Consider the following 18,568-nt stretch of genomic DNA (forward strand, 5'->3'; position numbering starts at 1 on the left):
GTGATAGAGATAGATAATAATGGTGTAGTGAAAATGTGGACGTTCGTTGCTTGGCAGTTTTTAGAGAATTTATCTGTTTAATATTTTTGGTTTGTTGTAAAACAAATATTTCGTTATTAAGGGCTGTAATTTTCTTGAAATGAAGGTTTAAATATGTTATTTTTTAAATAATATAACTATATATGTTTGTTTAATATAAATTCTGTATGTACTAATAATTAGATTTTTTTTAATATTTTGTTTTATATTTGCATGTTTATATTTTGTTTATACCCTTTCCCATTCTCTTTATCATACTTGAGAACCCTGTTTTTGTGCACTGTTTCTCGCTTTGGAGAGAGAGTTTTTTTTTTTTTTTGAGAGAGATGTGTTTTTCAAAGTGTGGGTTATATGCCTCATTTGCTCAGATGTTCCTTTCTCGATTTTAAGAAAGAATACATTTTCTCTAATTTGAGAAATCATTTGCACCCTCAGAAATGAGACATAATTCCTCGCGTTTCAGTCATTATTTCTCAAAATGTTTAGAGGAATTCAAAATTGCACTTTTAAGAATGTATTACTCGGTGCACAGGTAAGAAACGAATGTCCTCAAATACGAAGAATTTTTTCTCGAATTTAAGAAACCATTTTTAACAGTGTTGCTCCGGGAGGGGAGGACTTAAACAAACGGTGTGAAAATTAATACCACGAAAATACTGGGAATCACATGAAGCACGATACGATGTATGGTAGAAGAGGGAATTTCATGGCTCCGGGGATTTCTCCTGGGCCACACCTTGAAATTATCAGTGATTGGAATTACCTCATATTCTCGTATCGTTATGGACATCATTATAACTATTCACGGGAGATAGTGTTTGATTTGTGGGAGGTTGCAAATTAATCATTTCGAACATTTTCTCTAATTCCCGGTTCCAAAGAACTTTTAACTTCTGGTAAATGCTATGAAAAATAGTAAACCGTTCACCATGAAACATCTGTAAATCAGTGGGAGAAACAGAATGATTCACAATGAAAATTTAATAAAAATAATATGCTTATTCGAAAAATGTATCTCGTGGAGTATTTCGTTTGTATCTCTATGAATTGTAGAAACTATCCACATGTAGTATGCGAATTACGAATGTTGAGGGGTACCCCTGAGGTACTAGATTACTCTAATAGTCATGTGCAATTTGGGGAAGGGGATATTTCACTAATTTTACATGTAAGACTGATTTATTTTATTTAATACGAAGAATAATTCACCGAAAATGGATCTCCTCTTGGGCATGATTAAAGTATTTCAAGGAAGGAAGTGATTTATTTTTAGGGGTCATGGTTGACAATTTTCACTCCTTAACTTTTTCTTTTTTTTTAGTTTTTGTTTTCGAAGTAACAAAAATCTGGAGATTTCTCCCCATTGTCCCGTATTTTATTCAGGGAGATGGGCAGAACAGAAATATCAAATTATCAGAAAATAAATCAGGTAGCTCATCATGGTGCATCAGGTAGCTATATCAAAATGCTTTATATTTATTGGTTATGTGTTTTTTTAAGTACTGGCGTAGATTGCAATAAACTTAGGGACCCGTTCAGGTATGTGTGTTTCGTTGTCACCTGTCCAAAGGTCCAGATCATGGTGGAGAGCCAATTAAACCTTCAGAAGCACAAGACCCCCCCTTGGCTCCCCCAGGACCTGCACCGATGCCTTAAAGCACTTGTGACTCTTATCTAAACAGTTCAATATATAGAGAGTAATTAAAATACTTACTTAGTTCTTATGTGCATGGTATCTACACGCCCTGCATTTCAGGTCTCGAATAAATGCGTAGTTCTGCCAGTGTTTCTGGCATCGTTTGTTCCAGTTTTTTGCAATGCAAACATTATAATGAATGACACGAGGAACAAATGGATTGAATGTAAGCCTAAAGAAGCTATAGAAACATGTCTGCATGAAGATAAGTGTAAAACCTACTCCTGGATCTATGCTATAAAAAATCCAGCAATCACGTTGTTTGAAAACATAGTATAAATTTTGGAACCCTGAAGTTTCGTTGGTACCAGAATCGACGAAATTATTTAACACATTCATTTTCATTTTTCCATGATCTATAAACAACGCCCAAAGAAAAAACTATCTCTTATGGACGTTTTCATATAAAGTGATTTCATTGAAAGATTTAGAGTAAAATATTTATTTATGACATATGCATAACAACAACACTTTACTCAACAGCTTCAGAGAAAATCGTGCGAGGAAAACATCCAAGAGCAAACTACCTTTTATGGAGTGTCTCATGCAAAATAATTTATTATAAAGTAAGACAGAATCAACCAAACAATTTTGAGAAAATCTTCCAAACTCACAACTTGTGAACTTTTTATGAAACCTTACTTTCGTAGTATTCTAAGATTGTTTTAAAACAAATAGCCTACTTGTTTATAAAATACAATTTGCTTGAGTCCATTTGAGGAAATAGTCCAAAAAAAACTCATACTTAAGATTAAACTATCCGTTGTAGAGTTTTTCGTGAGAAGCAAATTGGGGGACTGTTAATGTGACGTTTATTTATGAAGTATGAATAACATCGCCTAAATCATTTCTGAGAAAATTGTCCGCAATTACAAATCGCCCTATGAGTAAACTACCATTCCAGATTTTTCCTAGAGAAACGACTTATACTATATTATAGTGCTGCTAAAGAAAAATTGATTTATAAATAATATATAAATTCAGTGGGGTCATTTTTGAGAAAATTATATTTAAAATCACTCCACAGTAAATACATTTACCTCGGGAGTGGGAAGAAAGTTCGAAAACCGGCTCTTTCTCATAATAACCTTAAGTTTAAAATTTGGTTCAGATATGTTAAACGGATGATCTCTTGACGAGTGAACATAAAACATAGACAAACAGACGGACAGACATCGAAAAACCCTGTTTTGGTAAGTAGGAGCCACGAAACATAAAAATCCGTTGAAATCCTGAATTCGATATACCAACCACCATATTTTCTTCCATCCTATCGCCCATCGAAAGCGGAAAAGAATAAAATTATTTTTTTAGAATGTAATCATCGCATAGCACTGTATTACCTTCTCTATAAGTTGCCTAACAAGGTTCAATTCACCAAACACAACATTCATTCGACGATAGGAGCGATCTCTTCTTACGGATGGAATGGAATTCAGTCTATTCTCATTAGAGAATCCAACTTGAATGAAGTGATTCGTAAATTGTTTCTCCAATTCTAAAATATGTTTCCATTGCTGGGAATCGGCTGCAAATACATAACAAAATGAAATTTTTAATTACACTAATTATATTATTATTATTATTATTATTATTATTATTATTATTATTATTATTATTATTATTATTATTATTATTATTATTTACTAATGAAATCATATACATATCTCCAAAATAAACAAACTTTGTTAAAGACAGTAAGAAGGATCACGCATGAAAGCTTGGAAATCCAAAACTATAAATTTATACTTACTCACACCTTGAAATTAAAATTTCCGTCCAGCCGGACTTTAACAAGAGCAATAAACACTAAAGTATTAATTCGCTGCTACGCGATGAACAAAAATACCTCCAATAAATCAGCATCGCTTCGTTAGTTGATCTATGAAAACTATATACGTAATTTCATAGACGATCTCATATCAGGACCTTGGAAGGGAAAGGGTAAATCCTGAAATCGGGGTGTTGGGAAATCAAGCTGAAAGTTTGGCAAGTACATTAATATAGCAGGGGCGAATCTTTGTTTACCTTGAAACTGTGAGAAAACTAAGGGAAAAGGGATCGATTTTTAGGGTTCGCCTTTCTCTTCCAAGGTCCTGATATATAACAAAAAACAATAAGAATAGTTTCAGCGAATTGTTGTGGTTGTGCAACATTATTTATAAACTAAATTCACGATTGAAGCTTCCACATACACGTGAGTAGATAAATTACACCTAAGGAGGAAGGCTACAGAGACGACAATATAGCAGCTAATTTGCTCAAGGGACTAAGAGACAATGCAATGAAACTATTGACTTCACTTATTAAGATCTACCTGAGTAGAAAATGGAAAAGGATTTACTAAATGTTACAGTGGTAATATTATGTAGTAAAAACAGGAAAAATGCAGTCATTAAAGAAATATTAGCCATATTTTCCACACTGTGAAGATTATTACACGCAAACTGAGCAGAAAGCTAAAAAATATGATGGAAGAAATGTCGAACGAAGATCAGTTTGTATTTCGGAAAGAAAAGATACCAGAGATGCCATTGGGTTAATGACAACTATATGAGAACAAGTTCTTGACGTAAGAGAAGAGTTGTGTTTCTCCACCATCGACTGGCAATATGCTTTCGACCAGGTCAATTGCACCAAACTTCCGAAAATACTCAAGGAAATCGTCAACTACTGAAGGGACTGACAACTCATTCGTAACGTGAACGCAGTACGAAGAATAAAGTTGTACTTGTATCAAGGTGAAACCGATAGTGTGGAGATTGGGAGAGAAGTCAGAGAAGGAAGCAGTATGTCACCCTAATTATTCATTATTTACGGTGAAAGCTTAATAAAGGACGCATTACTGGGAGTTCGAGATTTCAAGATTCGAGAGCAGATCATTAGCAATGTGAGGTATGAGTATGGCACAATTATTCCAGCTAAAATCGAAGAATAACTACAAGAGATGATGGATAGAATAGTTGACACAGAAAAACAATTTGGAATGGAAATCAACATCGGAAAGTCCGTAATCAAGAGATATCTCGTAGAAACACATTCTTAGGGATCAGACTAGAACAAAGGAAATTTAAGAGACCGATCAATTAAAAATTTCTGAGAAGTCTTTTGAAGAGAGAGGCTTACTGCACCAAAGAGATCAGGTCAAGAATTGCCGTAGCCAAAGAAGAATTCAAATAGAAAGATCATTCCTAACCAGCAGGCTTGACATTAGACTAAAGAAAGAAGCAGGTCAAGTGCGATATAACGTACACCCCAGTATATGATTCGAAAACTTAGACATTACGGAAGTTAGAGAAGATGTGTTTAGAGATTTTCGAAATGTGACGCTAGAGAAAGATAGAGAAGATAAAATGGATGGACAAAGTAAGAAGCTAAGTTGTTTTAACACGGATACGAGAGAAGAGGATGGTTTTGGCCAGTATCCGTTTTCTAGTATCTAGTTACTTCTCAAACACTCTGTTTAAAAATACCATATAGTTATCAAGTTTTAGTATCTATAGAAATTTTCACAACTTAAGTTACAGTATGGATATTTGGAAAATTATAAGTTGCAAGATTTGACTTACAAATAAACAGAAAAGTAATCTTTAAAAAAGCATTGTATAAACTTGATCCTGTAGTGTGTGAAACGTGAATTAACTTACCTTTACTTAAATTGTTGCAGTAAAATATATAGAGAATGGAAAAATATCTTTCTTTCTGCAAAGCCATCAACATCTCCCTTATTAACACAGTATCGTTCACCAGCATACTTTGAACACAGGTTAGTATAACAATTGTTGATACAGCAGAGGTTAGAGGTATTTGAAACTGAGAGCCCATTGCTGAAAAGTAATTACGAAAGACTTCATTAATCAATCTACATTCTTTTCCTTAGCTAGTTAGTTAAGAATACGGATATACAGAGTACGTCAAAAACGTAGATAAATTTTTGACGAAAGAAAATTAAGTATACAAGTGCAATATACAAATTTCCTCGACCTCTACAGTTAGTGAAGGTGGCCAAAATGGTTGACATTAGATGCCAGATATATATATATAATAAGAGAGAGCGGTTGCTCTGTGTTGGTACCTTTCCAAAACAATTTGTAGGGACACTTCATACAGCTATTCGGTTGAGGGAGGTGATGTACCAGCGTTTCTTTTTCCATAATAATTAAGTCTTTCTGTCGTGAGGAGCGAACCCTATAGGTCTAATTTAAAACGAACGTGAGACAATTTAAGTTACATGGGACCTATAAAAATATGGTCAATTTGAATAGTGTATAGCCTACGTATGGCCTATATGTTACGTACCTAAATACATGCATGCCAATAAAAGTTAGAAATAGTTAATTATTAGGGCAACCAACTTTATGCTTTATACAGCTGTGTATTATGCTTTATTTTTCCTTACATTATGCTTTTTTTCCTGAATTATGTCTTAATATGCTGTTCTTTGAATTATACTTCATTTTTTATCCATGTCTATTATATATTTGTTTTATTTTGCTCGTTTTTATTACACAAGCATTAAAAATTTATATGAAACTATTCGATTTCCCCACTAAAAATTACATCAATATAACATACTACCTCATTCTGTGCAGTTTTCCTTAAGCGGTGTTTCGAAGAAGAAACTTGTAACTGCATAGTAAACTTGTCATTTATAATAATTCAGAACAAAGAGTACAAAATAGATTACCGCTTTCTATTTTGAAATGGTCACTTGGGAATTCTCTTACTCTTGAGATTACATATTCTCTTGATTTCGGTATTTTGGAATAAGCACAACTAGTTTTGCCTGCCTTTTAACACAAAGTGAAGAAACAAAAACTCCTTCTGAGCGGAAAGTACAGAGAGATGAGGAATTCGAACTTTCCATTCTTACGCTCAGTGGCGTATTTAGGGGGTGGCTTCCGGGCTTAAGCCCCCCTCGAAATCTTACTTAGTAAAGTAAATGAAATATCTTGCAGAATTTTCACATTTCCAAACAAAGCCCCCCCCCCGAAAGTTAGCAAAGCCCCTCCCGAAACAAAATCGTAAATACGCCACTGGTTACGCTTAAAGCATTGGCAGTTGATTTCCATTGTTTGCGGCATTAATGACAGCCTTTCTTTATTTTTTTTCTTTGGCAGTATACTAAAATTCTTGTTTATTGTACACATACACAAGGTTCTGACATAAAAAGCATTAAGCATTATGCTTTATGTTTTATTTCTGTAAATTATGCTTTATTACGCTTATAAGATTAGCAAATTTGGATATGTAAAGTGATCAAAAACATAGATAGGGTACCAACCATGGGTGAAAAATTCCATTATGCTTTTACTGCTCTTTATACTTTATGGTTGCCCTATTAATTACTGTATCTTAATACTTTACTATCAATTTTGTTGTAGAAACTGTAAAGTTTGGCTTTGTTATTACTTCAGTTGCTGTTACTCAGTGAAGCCATATCTAGCATCTTGGTGCTAGATCTAGCATAATTCACATACATTTAGCTTCTAGCATCTTGACTTTAGCATCTTGGCCAAATCTAGTATAATTTCATTCTTCCCTCTGGTGAACAGAAAAGGAACGAAAATTTAGATGGTTCAAGGACTGTCTGGAATTATTCTTCTTAGTTGAAGCGATGGTTGGAGCAATGAAACCAGTCTATTTTCGCGGTTATAATTTATTGTTCAATTCAGAGAAATGTTCAAAAATAGCAAAACGTGACTCTACAAACATTTACTTACCCATAGTTTTATTACTGTCAACTCAAACTTGAATGTGTGGTTATCTGGAATGTTTCTGCCTCTTTCAATTTACAACTTGAGAGGGGAGGGATATGAGCGTCAAGGGATAGCTAGTAATATACTAAAAGAAATGCTTCAGGGCTGTGTCGGAAGCGGCATGTTGTGTATATGTTTCTTAAAATGTTATCCATTCATAAAATATAAATTCGACCTTCCCCCCTATAATGTGCCATTTACCAATTTATTTCATTATCAGTCCTGACAGCGTCATATTAGCTTTGTACATGAATACAGTTGAAACACTTCATTAAAATAATGAAGAAAAGTAGGGGCGGGTCTTTAAAATTAGTTAGGAAAGAAAATTTTTAAATCTGGCATAATTTACAAAAATTTAGCATAATTCAGACCCGTGTTTGGCATCCTCGCGAGTCTCGAGTGTGGCAACCCTGCTGTTACTCCTAAGTCTAGGCCTACTTCTCCTGCTGCTGCTCCCATTTAAAGAGATATTTCTGGTTACTTCTTGCTGGTTACTTCTTCGAGAAGTCGATTTTCATCAATTACAAAGTGAACTTAGACATTGTCTTGCGAGACACGTTGGTATTTGAAAGCCGTTGTTGTGAGGTAACCTCTACTTTTGAAGATTCTAAACATTAATGTGGAAATTAAGTATAATAATAATAATAATAATAATAATAATAATAATAATAATAATAATAATAATAATAATAATAATAATAATAATAATAATAATAATAATAATAGTTACCAAATACGAAAGTCGATACACTTTCAAGTCCCTTCAGACAGGCACGTAGCAAAGGGGGGTCCGGACCCCCCCTTCGAGACCACAAATGAAAAAATTAAGGAAGGATGAAAGAAAATGAAATGAGAAAAAGAAGAATCAGAGTTAAAAATAAACTACAGGAAGCTTTTAGTTACTCTTTTTATGATGACATTTGTATTACTTGCAATACATGGTGGCGAAGTGAGCGAGATATCCTGGAAGAGTCAGGGAATTTGAAATTTCTAGAAAAATTAGCGATTTTTCAGAATTTCTAGTCAGGAAGATTTCAAGCTTCGTAAAGCATAATGCCATTCTGTAACAGCGTGGACATTACTTATCATAATTTTTCGTCAATAAAACATTATTGAGTATGTACTTTTTATAATAGCAAATATGTACTTTTTATAATAGTTGAGGTCATAATGAAAGGAAAATTGTTATATTTGAATAAACAGAGCAAGGACATAAATATTGTATAATCTTTTTCAATATTTTTTTTAATTGTTTTACTCGAGATTTCTTCATAGTTTGTTATTGAAATACTTACCAACATATTCTCATTTATTGTCCTAACAAACCAATATATGTTGATAGTAAATTAATTTAGGTTAATCGAGCTCCTGAGCCTTCAGAATTTAATGTCACTCCCCCCCCCCCCCCCGCGTTACGAAATCCTGGCTAAACGAACCAATATAGTTCCAGTAAAATAGTTTAGAATGATCGAGTATTTCATATTACCACAGTATTTTATATCACGTACCCCCCCCCCTTCACGAAATCCTGGCTACGTGCCTGCTTCAGAGCCACGTCTTGACGCGAGACATTATCTCCAAAATTCAGACTGTCTCGACAAAATCGAGATAAGTGGCAACTCTCGCATCAGCCTACGTGGCCACAGAAAGTGTTCGTAGGTTTCATTAAGAAAATTTCCTTCGACTGACACATTTTTTTCCCCTTTCTTATAAAATTTTCCCTCGTTTATTGAGTGTCCAATTCCTATGACAGAAGTTATGTGATAATATTAATGTAGGTATATTAAAGAATTGTCAGCCACATTTGTTTTTGGCTGCTATTTCATTTTCTTTTTCTTTCGTTTTTCTTTTACAAAACAAAATACACTCAGACAAATTAGGTACAAATTATGCTACTTTGAGCACACATACATACACACTATTGCTATTGCATTGGTTCATTTCTGAAAAACAAAGACAAATTTAAACATTTATATTGGTCAATTAAATTGGGCGAGAATGGTACATTTATATTGGGCGAGAATTTCCTGGATTTTCACGTTTTATCATATAAAATCCCTTTTTGCCTTTTTGCTAAATTTACCTAGATTAGGGAAACTTTCCTCAAACTACGGACACTTTCTCGCACGGATTGCTGCCATTGCCACTCTGTAAGGCCGACCATTTATTGATCAAGATGAAGGCCACTCAAGCAGAGGAGAGGGAATCAGGAGAGGATGTCAGGATAAAGACGCGTGAGGCATTCGCTGTGTATCACAGCCACAACGTTGCAGAGGCTTTTGTCTAGCACGTGTTCTAGTGAATACGCGATACAAGGGTTTGTTACATTGCTCACAGTACTGAACTTTGGCTCGACTGTTCTGTCCTCCGGTCAATATACAGCAGACCTAATTTCTTCAGGAACGTTCCCCGGCATAGCCGGTTTCCTAAAATACATGACAGTGATGCCAATTTAGCCTCTTTTTGGCTATATCTAGCCTATTTAGAGAGGCATTTAGCCATACAAATCTACGAAATGGTTATAGCCTTAAATATAGCCTTTTTTTTATGGAACTCTTTTGTCATTTTTGGCTTTTTATTAGCCGTTAAACTAATTCTCAAAATACTTTTTTCTTTGAAAATAAAGCGTAATTTTTAAAAATTATTCTATTTGTCAGACTATTCAGAGGGTGTTTCATTAAGCAATAAACACTTGTTTTTCATTCTTCTCTCTCCCTTCCCACAGGTTTACACAGATACTTATGGACTGAGAATTTTAATGTCGCTCCCGTAACGACTCCGTTTACTTTTTAATTATTTTAATTTTTGCATTTCATTGTAAGAATGAAAGTTTTCTAATACAAATTTAGTAAACTGTTCGGCTTTTCAAGTCACCGAGATTGTTTTTCTTTATTAAATGAAACGAATATGACATCTATCTTGAAAACTCTCAATGGAATCATGATAATTCATGTGCGTGTACGGAGAAATAAGAAGTGTTTTTAAGGACTACGACCTGCCGTAAGAAGTACTGCTGAAAATTGGGACAATGGCAGTCTACACAAACACAACCATCCACAATTCAATGATGGTGCATCCAGTTCCAGCGCCTCGGCTAGCTGCGACGTCATCAATGATGACTTATTTCAATTTAACTGATAATATGGCTGTTGACATTCACAAATCAGATGAGTTGTTGATGGATTTTATTGTAATTTAAAGTCATGTATGTTGCTTGTTAGTCTTCAACGAATAAAATTCATTATTTCAAATTTTACTATAATTCAATTATATTCCTACACACAAAAAAGGAGTTTAAAATCAACAATGTGGGTTATAGGTTAGCAATTCAAAATCTAACTATTTTTGAGTAAAAAAAAGCTTATTTCTGAAGGTCATCTCGCCTATTTTCTTCAAAGATTGTTGGCAACACTGATACACGATATCCTCAAGCTTCCACAGACGTTGAACTTCAACCACATTTTCAAGCTTGAAATTTCCACTTTAAAATGGATTTTTGTGTACACCGACAATTTTCTTTCACTATCATATGTCATATGTCATAAGAGTACCAAGATCTGTTGAGGGATAACAATACTTCACATTTTAATGATAATTCAACACGATACCATTTTTTCATTCTGTAGACCTATTCATTTTCTTGGTGGTAGGTTCTGATTTCTTCACACTATAGAAAGTCATAGTGCTTTAATATCGGGGGAATATTAATCGACGTGCAAATAGCAAATTCAGTGATAAAGTCATTATTAAACGAACGACTCTGTACGGCACATTTCAGTTCATTCGAGAAAAACTGAAAACTTGTAGTACTCGAATATGCACTCTAAACTACAGCATTGTTCTTCCCGGAGAACAGTTGGCCATCACTTAATCAAAGGAGAAACGAGTCTTTCAGTATATTTCAGTCATGTTTCGTAAGATTCTATTAGTAACTCAGCATATTCTATTTCACCGCGTATCGTTATTCGGTGGAATCCTTCATCCATTCTATATGGTATCTCTAATTCAAGATCTCTACAAATCACTCTACACTATCTCGTAGCTTCTGCTGTTAGCTTAGCGTTCTGGATAAACTGTTAGCATATGTGCCTTTAGCGTAGGAGGCCCACGTTCCATTCCCGGCTGCGGCTCATGTACTTGAGATCCACGTAAAGTTGAAGATCCACATCTCATGTAGCTTTGTTGCTGAAAGGAACACTAAAAGGGAAAACAAAGTTCATAAGTTCTACACCAGTTCATAATTTTCAATTTTTAATAAACCTTTTTGAACCACGAGGGAATGTATTGAAGAAGTGAGGAATAATAGTGATGAAACAGTGTAAAATTTGTAAAATGTATCTCAAAGCTCTCAAAATTGACGTAAGCAAACGTGAATCAAATGGAAATCCGAAGGATTCCCAAATTTACACTAACAGTGACTACTGAGTTCACCGCACTTTACCATTCTACTGCTTTTCTTGCCCTAGCACATTACCCAGATATCTGACATATTTCCAAATCCAGGTGTTTCGAATACACTGATAAGAATATAGATTTGTAAAAGTACATAGTTACTGGCAACACTAGGGTAAGTGGATTACAACCATCCAACATTCAGACAGAATGTTCTGACTCAGAGAGAAAATGTGTGTCTATTAAGCTGCAGTAGTATGGGCCTCACCCTATCGCGTTTTGCACTTTGACCCCGACCTTTGTGACGTCATAGGTCAAAAGTCAACGACTGAGCCCAGAATTAATGACCTAGGGGTACTTAGGACCAGCCCCTCTAAATTTAGGCAGGGGTACCTCGGCCCACCCCTTAAATTTTGTCAGGGGTACCTAGACCACCCCCCTTAAATTTTGGAAATCTAAAAATTGGGTATGGTAGCCTGGGACCAGGGTATGTACCTCTACTAGTATTGCGGATCTATGTCGTTTCCTTTCATGGGTAAAAAATTGCCAAAAATTCAAATTTCTGAGGGTTTTTGACCTAATTTATCCCCTTTCATGAGGTGTTATTACCCTATATGGTTATATGAGCGTATACATGGGGTCTATTTCTTTTCATAAGACATGGGCACATTAATGCACCCATTTAAATTTTTGGAAGGGGTACCTTGGCCCACCCCTTAATGTTTAGAAATTGCCAAATTTAAACATTTGGTATCATAGTACTGGATCCTAATATATATCACTATAAATTTGGGTGGTCCATCTCGTTCCCTTTTAGGGTACAAAATTGCCAAAATATAAACGTAAGCAATACGTAGTACCACGTGTTTGGTTTTGACCTAAGTTATCCCCTTTAATGAGGTCCTATTACCTTATATGGTTATGTGGTCATGTATAGGGGTCAATTTTGGCAGGGTTACATTGACCCAACCCTTTAATTTTGGAATTTGTCCAATATAAGCGTAGTACAGGACCTCAATATGTACCATGATAAATTTCGGTGGTCCTTTCATGCGTACAAAATTGCCAAATTATTAGTACAACCAAGTGTTCGGTTATTGACTCAATTTATTCTCTTTGATAGGGTTGTAAGGTATAAACGGGTATCCCCTTCCAATTTGGTAGGACCCTTAGAGTGTCAAATGCTGGTACGGTCACGTGATCGATGATTTGGTTTTGATGCGCGAGTCTTTGATACGGGTCCCCGGTCAATATTCTCTGTGAGTCAGGTGGAAATTTTGAACAAGATTCATGACATTTAAAAATGTTTTCAACTTACAACTAAAAAAAATCAAACCGAGATTTTCAAACAAAAAATTGAAACGAAAACTTTTAAACAAAAATTTTCAAACTGAAAAATTTCAAAACTAAAAATTTCAAACAAGATTTTGAAACGAAAAAATTTTCAAACAAAATTTCAAACCAAAATTTCAAACAAAAATCTAAAACGAAAAATTTTCAAACAAAATTCTGAAACGAAAAACTTTTCAAAACAAAAAATTTTAAAAAAAAACTTTCAAACAAAATTTCAAGATAAAGAATTTTCAAGATTTTGAAACAAAAAAATTTTCAAACAAACTTTCAAACCAAAATTTCAAACAAAAATCTAAAATGAAAAATTTTCACAAAATTCTGAAAGGAAAATAATTTCAAAATAATAAAATTAAAACAAACACTTTCAAAAAAGTCAAACTAAAGAATTTTCAAAACAAAAAATTTAAAACAAAATCTTTCAAACAAAAATTTCAAACTAAAGAATTTTTAAAACAAAAAGTTTGAAACAAGATTTTTGAAACGAAAAATTTTTGAAACTAAAAATTTGAAGCAAAAATTTAAAACAAATTTCAAATGAAAAATTTCAAAACAAATAAATTTCAAACGAAAAAAATTTCAAATAGAATTTAAAATCAAACAGTGATCAACTTTCGCGGTTAACCGTCAATCTTTATCCGATTTTTAATTATCGATTATTAAATAAACTGTTTTCAACTATTCGATTAACAAATAAACGGTTTTCAACTATTCGATTAACAGATAAACGGTTTTCCGTTTTTCGCCAACATTTACCAGTGAGTGGAAGAATTTACAAACTAAAACAAAAAATTTGAGATCACTTTAAATACGCATCATATTTGAAACAAGGTGTTAGTGTTCATCATTGATACACAGTGGAAACATCCATTTACCTGTATTCTTGCAGAACCTAGTGGGTGTGGAAAAACGTATTTTGTGAAAGCGATTACCGTCACATCTCCCAACCATGATCAATACGAAATTTCGTAAGATATACTGGTATTATGCAGAATGGCAAAACGTGTATGCAACAATGCCGGTTCCAGTAGAATTTCACGAAGGACTTCCACGAATGAAAGATTTGCAGCCTCAAGATGGACACATTTGATTATTATTGATGACCATATGCGAGAAGTGAATAGTGATATTGTTGATATGTTCACAAAACGATCGCATCATCGAAATATTAGTGTGATATTTATAACACAAAATTCATTTTATCACAGTAAAGCAAATAGAAATATGAGTTTAAATTGTTCGTATTTGGTGTTGTTTAAAAATCCGCGTGACAACTCACAAATCAAGTATATGATTTATCAAATCATGCCTGAGCATCCACTGTTTCTACAAGAAACTATGCAGACGCAACAAGAAATCCACATGGCTATTTACTGAGGATCTTAAACAAGATACACCCGATGAAATGCGATTTCGTACAAATATTTTTCCCGACGATTTGCATCATTATGTTTACGTACCAACAAAACATGTTTAAATTATTGTGCATGTGAAAACTATGTCTTAGTCTGTCACGATGTCTCTTACAGTGAAACTCGCTGATCTGGTACGTGCTCTGCACAAAACTAAACCGAGATTGCGTAAAGCTATTATTGACAATCCAGACGCTTCATTAATTCATAGTATTTGTGAATGTTGTTATAATGTCTTAAAAGGCAATGTTCCACTGACAAGTGCGCAGAAGGCAAGATTAAAACGGTACAAGAATACGCTCCGCTATCTCGTGGACAATACAAAATCATTGGATAAAAAGAAGAAACATTTAGCCATACAACAAGGATGATTCGTACCTGTATTACTTGCACCTATTGTAGGAAGTGTGTTATCCAGAATTTTTTTAAACAATAAACATCATGGAACATAGCAAGAAGATAGTTTTAGTGCCACCAGGAATGCTTCAACGAATGCATGCATCATCATCACGTGTGAGTGAAAATCGAGAATCTAATCTCGATCGTGAAATGCTATCTATATTGAATAAATCGTATCCAAGTGATGAAGAAAAATGGAATCAGTACAATAGAATATTACAGAAATATCTTTATGTGATACGTAAACAAGAAGAACCAATACAAATTACAATTACATCAATGAAACCTGATGGTGACGTTCCGAATGTTGATGATAGCACGAAGCAAGACATTTTAGCCGCAATACCACAAATGTATCGTAAGAAAGCCGAACTACTATTCCGTCGTTTAAAACAAGATGACGCAATTACGTGGGATTATAAAGGAACAATGTACATCAACGATAATAGACTACATGGACGTTTAATGTAGATTTAATTGTAGATTTAATGTGTGATGTGACTCGACCGATGAAACCTACTAATCTTCAAGGCTGGGAATTGTTTTGCAACTACCTTGCATCGTCAAACACACGTCAAGAATTGATTGGTAATCCACGAAGATTAAACTATATTGTCAAGCATAATAGCACAACAGCATCTGAAAAATCTGCACCACCAAAACCTGCACCTGAATTATTTTCTTCCGGAGAAGAAGAAGAAGATGATGGTGATGATGTTTTAGAAGTCCGACCAAAAAGAAAAGGTATCATTCCACAATGGTCAACCTACAAACCATGAACAAAAAGTTGAAATCCATTTATTACAATCCAGCACATTCTGCATCATTTTCTACTGCAAAGAAATTATGGCAAGCCACAGGAAAATCTATACCTCTAGCCAAAATAAAACTTTGGTTAAAGAAACAACCTACCTACACGTTACATCGTCCTGTACGTCGTCGTTCCCGTACATATTTTTATCTTGTCAACAATATTGATGATCAATGGGAATGTGATTTAAATTATTTACAATCACTTCAAAACTATAATGACAATTACCGTTATATTCTTACAGTGATTGATGTGTTTAGTCGGTACGGGTAGGCTGTACCACTAAAATAAACAAGTGGCGAGGATATAGTGAATGCATTTGAAATGATTTTCCAGGACATGAAACCAATTGTGCTACGTAGTGATCAAGGAACTGAATTTACCAACAATACAGTACAAAAGTTTCTCAGGAATCACAACGTGCAACATGTTACAACAAAGAATCCAGATATTAAAGCCAGCATCGCAGAAAGATTTAATCAGACATTGAAACATCGTATGTGGAAATACGTTACCAAATATCAAACATACAATTACATCAAAGTATTGCCTTTACTTGTAAAAGCATACAATGAAAGTTGACATTCCAGCATTAAAATGGCACCGGCAAACGTTTCTCAAGACAATTTACTGGAGGTGTGGCATAACTTATACGACAAAAAACTACAACGTTCAAAACAAGATACGGATTTATCTGTTGATGATACTGTTCATATTAGTAAAACAAAACGTGTCTTTGACCAGGGTTACCTCGAGAACTGAACTTGGGAAATATTTAGAGTAAAAGCAATTGTACCAAGAAACCCACCAGGGTATCGACCAGAGGATTTAAATCATCAACTCATCGATGGTGTTTTCTACAGAAAAGAATTACAACCAGAACCGCTCCCTTCGACGTTCCTCATCGATAAAATATTACGCACAAGAACAAAAGGTCGCAGAAAGGAGTATCTCGTCCAGTGGAAAGGACATTGTTTCTCATTCAATTCGTGGTTCCCTGCAACTTCATTGAAGAAGAAAAAGAATGGAACCTGATCAAGATTTTTACGTTACATTTCCCAGTAATAATTCCATGGATTATTTTTCAGAAAATACATTGACTTCATATATTAGGAAATTACGTCGACGTGTAGAGTTTCGCCAGAAATGGTATGTGGGAATTGTAGAGATTTATTATCCACATTCTTTACTGAACATTAACAGCGAAAACAATAAAATATATTACAAATCATCAAGTAGTAATGATCAGGAACCGTGGAAGGTTGTAACAATCTCTGTACGCTATTATAACAATATACGGGATATTATTCATGCAATTAATACACATCATAAAGAAACCAATTTATTTATATCTCATGATGCAACTAATAATATATGCCTCATAAGACATCCCAATAAGGAAATCCATACTTCTGTACAATTCTCACCAAGTGTTAGTTTAATGCTTGGATTTGAACCGAAAAGTGATTTAAAAGATATGCAAAAGGCACAATATACACCGGATGTACGATTAGGTTTACCATCACAAATGTACGTCTACTGTGACAGTATTGAATCTGTCATTGTTGGAGATACAATGGTACCCTTACTACGAATTGTCAACATGGATAATGTGAATCATACTTTTGGAAGTAATGCAGTACAAATCTTTAATCCTGCACATTATGTTCCGGTGGAAAAAATGAATTTGGAGCAAATACAAATCGATATAAGGGATAGCACGAGTCATCCTATGCCATTCACCTTTGGAACGGTGTGTACAAAACTACATTTCCGTCGTCGTCGTCATCCGTATTTGCAATACTACCAAAAACAAGCGTTATCCGGTGTCGGCAACGTCTATGTGGGAAGTCCCTATCAAGCAGGACATGGCAATGGAAGTTTCCTTGGTGGCTTATTTCGTGCAGTGTTACCACTTGTGAAGCAAGGAGCTAAAACTGTGGGAAAAGAATTATTAAAATCAAGTGCCAATATGATTAATGATGTTGTGATCTCGAATCAACCGCTGGAAGAATCGTTTCATCAACAGTGCAAGAAGCAAAATCAAATTTACAAGAAAAAGCTAAAAATAAGTTGAAAACTACGCTGGGAAGTGGATATCATAAACGAAAATGGGACGACTGCTCTCAGTTTGAAGTTGACCTTCCAACGAACAACATCATCAATCCTACGAAGAGACGTAAATTATCACATAAGAAGAAGAAAAGAACATTGGCATCGTTACCAGATATTTTTGATTAATTCAACGATGGCTTTCTTGCATCATCAATCCTGTGAATGTGTAAAAAGTAAATTGGAATTTTTTTTTCAACGTTACCCACGCAAACCAATGTTCTGGACAATCGTATTATTGGCTACAAACCAATTAGTTGAATAGCTGAAAATTCACTAAAAGAATTTATAGTGAGTGGTAGCATTGATGAATATATTGATTTGCCAAAAACCTTATTGTACATCCAAGCACAAATTGTGAAATCAGATGGTTCCTCCTTCACCGAAACGGATAAATCAATTGAATCCCTCAATGATTTTCTAAATGTTATGTTTAGTGAAGAACAAATCTACTTGAACAATAAACTGATTTCATTTCCGTCACATAATCATCCATATCGTTCGTACCTGGAAAAACTGCTCAATTATAGTGATGGGGCTAAAAAATACTCATTTACAAACAGCAATGTGGTTTCAAGATACGGCTGGTCATATCAAC

General features: G+C 34.4%; 1 protein-coding gene across 1 annotated transcript in view; it reads right to left on the bottom strand.

Moving 5' to 3' along the window:
• The window catches only part of LOC145688944 (putative glutamate receptor), a 134,768-nt gene that overhangs the window by 67,139 nt on the left and 49,061 nt on the right, over positions 1-18,568 (bottom strand). Inside the window, exons 2-3 of the mRNA XM_081763109.1 lie at positions 5,383-5,562; positions 3,079-3,263 (exon numbers count right to left, since the gene is read on the bottom strand). Of these exons, the coding sequence (XP_081619235.1) occupies positions 3,079-3,263; positions 5,383-5,560 (363 nt within the window). The 5' untranslated portion in view covers positions 5,561-5,562. The remainder of the gene's footprint in view (positions 1-3,078; positions 3,264-5,382; positions 5,563-18,568) is intronic.

Source organism: Thermobia domestica, chromosome 7 (genome assembly GCF_964235325.1).
Source record: "Thermobia domestica chromosome 7, izTheDome1.hap1.1, whole genome shotgun sequence".
NCBI classification, from domain to species: domain Eukaryota; kingdom Metazoa; phylum Arthropoda; class Insecta; order Zygentoma; family Lepismatidae; genus Thermobia; species Thermobia domestica.